The 2,974-nt window shown below is 51.5% G+C and overlaps 1 protein-coding gene across 1 annotated transcript in view; it reads left to right on the top strand.

The window, feature by feature from the left end:
* Window positions 1–394: 394 nt before the first annotated feature.
* Window positions 395–2,974, top strand: part of IRX1 (iroquois homeobox 1) — a 4,381-nt gene continuing 1,801 nt past the window's right edge. The window contains exons 1-2 of the mRNA XM_005858121.2: window positions 395–1,123; window positions 2,436–2,971. Coding sequence (XP_005858183.2) covers window positions 1,118–1,123; window positions 2,436–2,971 — 542 coding nt within the window. The 5' untranslated portion in view covers window positions 395–1,117. The remainder of the gene's footprint in view (window positions 1,124–2,435; window positions 2,972–2,974) is intronic.

Genomic DNA, 2,974 nt, shown 5'->3' with positions numbered 1-2,974 from the left:
GCCCAGCTCTCCAGTTTGCCCCGGCCGGGGTGGAGGCGGCCAGGCGGGCGGCGAGGCTCTGGCAGCTCAGCCCGCTTTCCCAGGAGTCCCCTCCGGCCCGGCTTTGGGCTGGGCGGGGGAGACGTGGTTTCTCCTTCTTTGGCAGAGCTCACACAGTTGTAACCGAGTTTAAAGTCTGTTAGATGCTGTCAAAACCAACGTAACAATGGCGATCGGACGGGCGGGCCGTGGGGCCCATGGGGTCTCTTAATGGTGTGTGCGCAAAATTGAGATTGAGGAAAAAATTAAGTTGAAATATTTTTGGCGTCTAAAATGGTGTTTGCTTTGACTTTTGTAAGTTGCCAAAGTTTTCATTTCATTTGCACCAAAAGAAAAACACTTTTTCCCTTGGTTACATAATGGAGGATTAAAGAAAACAGTGTCCCTGGGCTTAAAATAAATGGTGTTCTCTAAGTCTTCGGCCCCGGTGGGTGTCAGATGTGGGGGCGGAGGCTCTGCCGAGCACGGGCCAGTCTATTGATCCACTGGGTCCGTTTTCCTTGGTCCGATGCAAGGTCGGGCTGCTGGTGATCTGCATGCGGGGCGCGGGGGCCAGGGAAGCAGCCCCCTCCTGAGCTGCTGCGGGCGGGATAAGACAGCTCTTTAGACACCCCCACCACGAGGTCACCCCACTCCCTGAAGAAGAGCGGAAATAAATACCCGCCAGCCAGCGAGCAAAGTTGCGGTGGGTTTTCCTCTAACTTTTTCTTGTAGTTTTGGAAAGAAAGCCTATTTCTCTGAAAGCGGCCCCAGCTGCCTTTCAGGTCGCTGGCTATCGAAAAAGATCTGCTCCCATTTTGTTCTGGCAGCAGGGACACTGAGCAAGCGATGAGAGATTTACAAGGTATCCTTTCAAAAAGAATTACCAGCAGAGAAGAGGCCGCAACGTCTTCTTCACAATCACACGCAAAAGCATTAGAAACGTGCAAAGTACATTTTGTAAAGATGAGGCAAAAACGAAATCTGGCCAAGGAAACCTTTTCTCTGTGGCATAAACCACCAAACTAATTGCTCAAAGAAATCTTCTGCTCTTTACAACTTTCTCAGTCTGGAACCCTCTCCTGCGAATAGCAACTGGATGATTATATGTGGAGGATCATAATTTTTTACAGAAATTTTGAATGCCGATGTGTGTCATTTAGGACCCCCTTGTGTTGGTGGGGGAGGAAGTGAGCTCTAGGTTGAGAACCTGCTTGTCTTGTGGTGCCACGGGGAAGGCAGAGGCTTGGTTTTTTGCTAAGGGGGTACTGTAGAGAAATTCCCCCTCAAGAGGTGTGTTTCCTTGTGGTCTCTTGTGGGTTCTTGGAAAGGAAGCGTAAACCCGAACTCAGATGCTAGGCCTAGGCTTCCAAACTGTCTGGACTGGGGCTTTGGAAGTTGAAAGATAAAATTGTGAGTGGAATATCTGTCCGGGCAATTTATGGCAATAATGAGGCCTAATGAGGTTGTTAGAAAGATAAAATGTTATTTACCAAAAAACCTGATGGGATAATTTGACTAGCTGTGTTTTACTACTGATGATAAAAAGAATATTGATTGCAAATAAATCAGGGCCTCTAAATGCCTTCACACAGTTTGTGTTGCTCGCTGCAGATCAAAGTCAAACTTCAGAGACAAAGTAGGAGAAAGAGGCCCAGGAAACCGGTTCCGCTCCTCTCAGCTGGCACTGCGGCCATTGCGTTAATATTTTACCGATAAGCCCTTCTTTTGTGTTTGAAAAAAATGGTGTTTTTGTTATTGTTGTTCGTGATGGCCAGGATTAAAATTTTAAATTACTTGTCACCACTGTAGACCTTTAATTATGGGTGAGCCATTATATGCAGATTAACATGGAAGCAAAAAGGAGCCGTGCTTTCATTTTAAATTGCTGGGTGATTTGAGCCCCGAGAAAATCCAAGCGGTTTATTTTGTTTGACCCCCTCAGGGATGGAGGGTGGGGGCATTGGCTGTTGCTTCTTCAGGTTTGGAGAATCTGTTTTATAGGACTTGTTAAAAGGTTTTCCCCTCCAGCCAGAGTGAGGTAAACTTGGAAATCGGGCTTCTGGTGTTGTGGTGGGGGTGGGGGTGGGGGCAGAGAAGGGTCTGGAGAAACTGAAAGGGGCTGGGGGCTCCGATTGTGGCCTTCCAGAGAGGCAAGGCTTCTAGAACTTTCCTTGGGTTACAGAATAGCTTTCCACTATCTATGGAAGCGAAGTTCCTGGAGGCAACCCCGATCTAACCCCCCACCCCCACCCCTTTCCATCTCGGGGGTGAACTGGGGCCTTTTGCTCCGGAGCGGACAGGGCACAGGAGCAACTGCCCCTGACTTTCCCTTTAGTTCTGGGAATTCATCTTTCTCTTTCTCTCTTTCTCCACCCCTACTCTCTCTCCCCCCTCACTTGGCCGCGTGGCCACAGGGCTCACAGTATGAACTCAAGGACAACCCCGGGGTGCACCCTGCCACCTTTGCTGCCCACACGGCTCCGGCCTATTATCCCTATGGCCAGTTCCAGTATGGGGATCCCGGGCGGCCCAAGAACGCCACGCGCGAGAGCACCAGCACGCTCAAGGCCTGGCTCAACGAGCACCGCAAGAACCCCTACCCCACCAAGGGCGAGAAGATCATGCTGGCCATCATCACCAAGATGACCCTCACGCAGGTCTCCACCTGGTTCGCCAACGCGCGCCGGCGCCTCAAGAAAGAGAACAAGGTGACCTGGGGCGCACGCAGCAAGGACCAAGAGGACGGCGCCCTTTTCGGAAGCGACACGGAGGGCGACCCCGAGAAGGCCGAGGATGATGAGGAGATCGATCTGGAAAGCATCGACATCGACAAGATCGACGAGCACGATGGTGACCAGAGCAATGAGGACGATGAGGACAAGGCCGAGGCCCCTCGAGCGCCCACAGTGCCCACCGCCCTCGCTCGGGACCAGGGATCGCCGCTGGCAGCCGC

The sequence above is a fragment of the Myotis brandtii genome, unplaced genomic scaffold (assembly GCF_000412655.1).
Source record: "Myotis brandtii unplaced genomic scaffold, ASM41265v1 scaffold115, whole genome shotgun sequence".
Lineage (NCBI taxonomy): Eukaryota > Metazoa > Chordata > Mammalia > Chiroptera > Vespertilionidae > Myotis > Myotis brandtii.
This window is presented reverse-complemented; position numbering and strand designations above follow the sequence as displayed.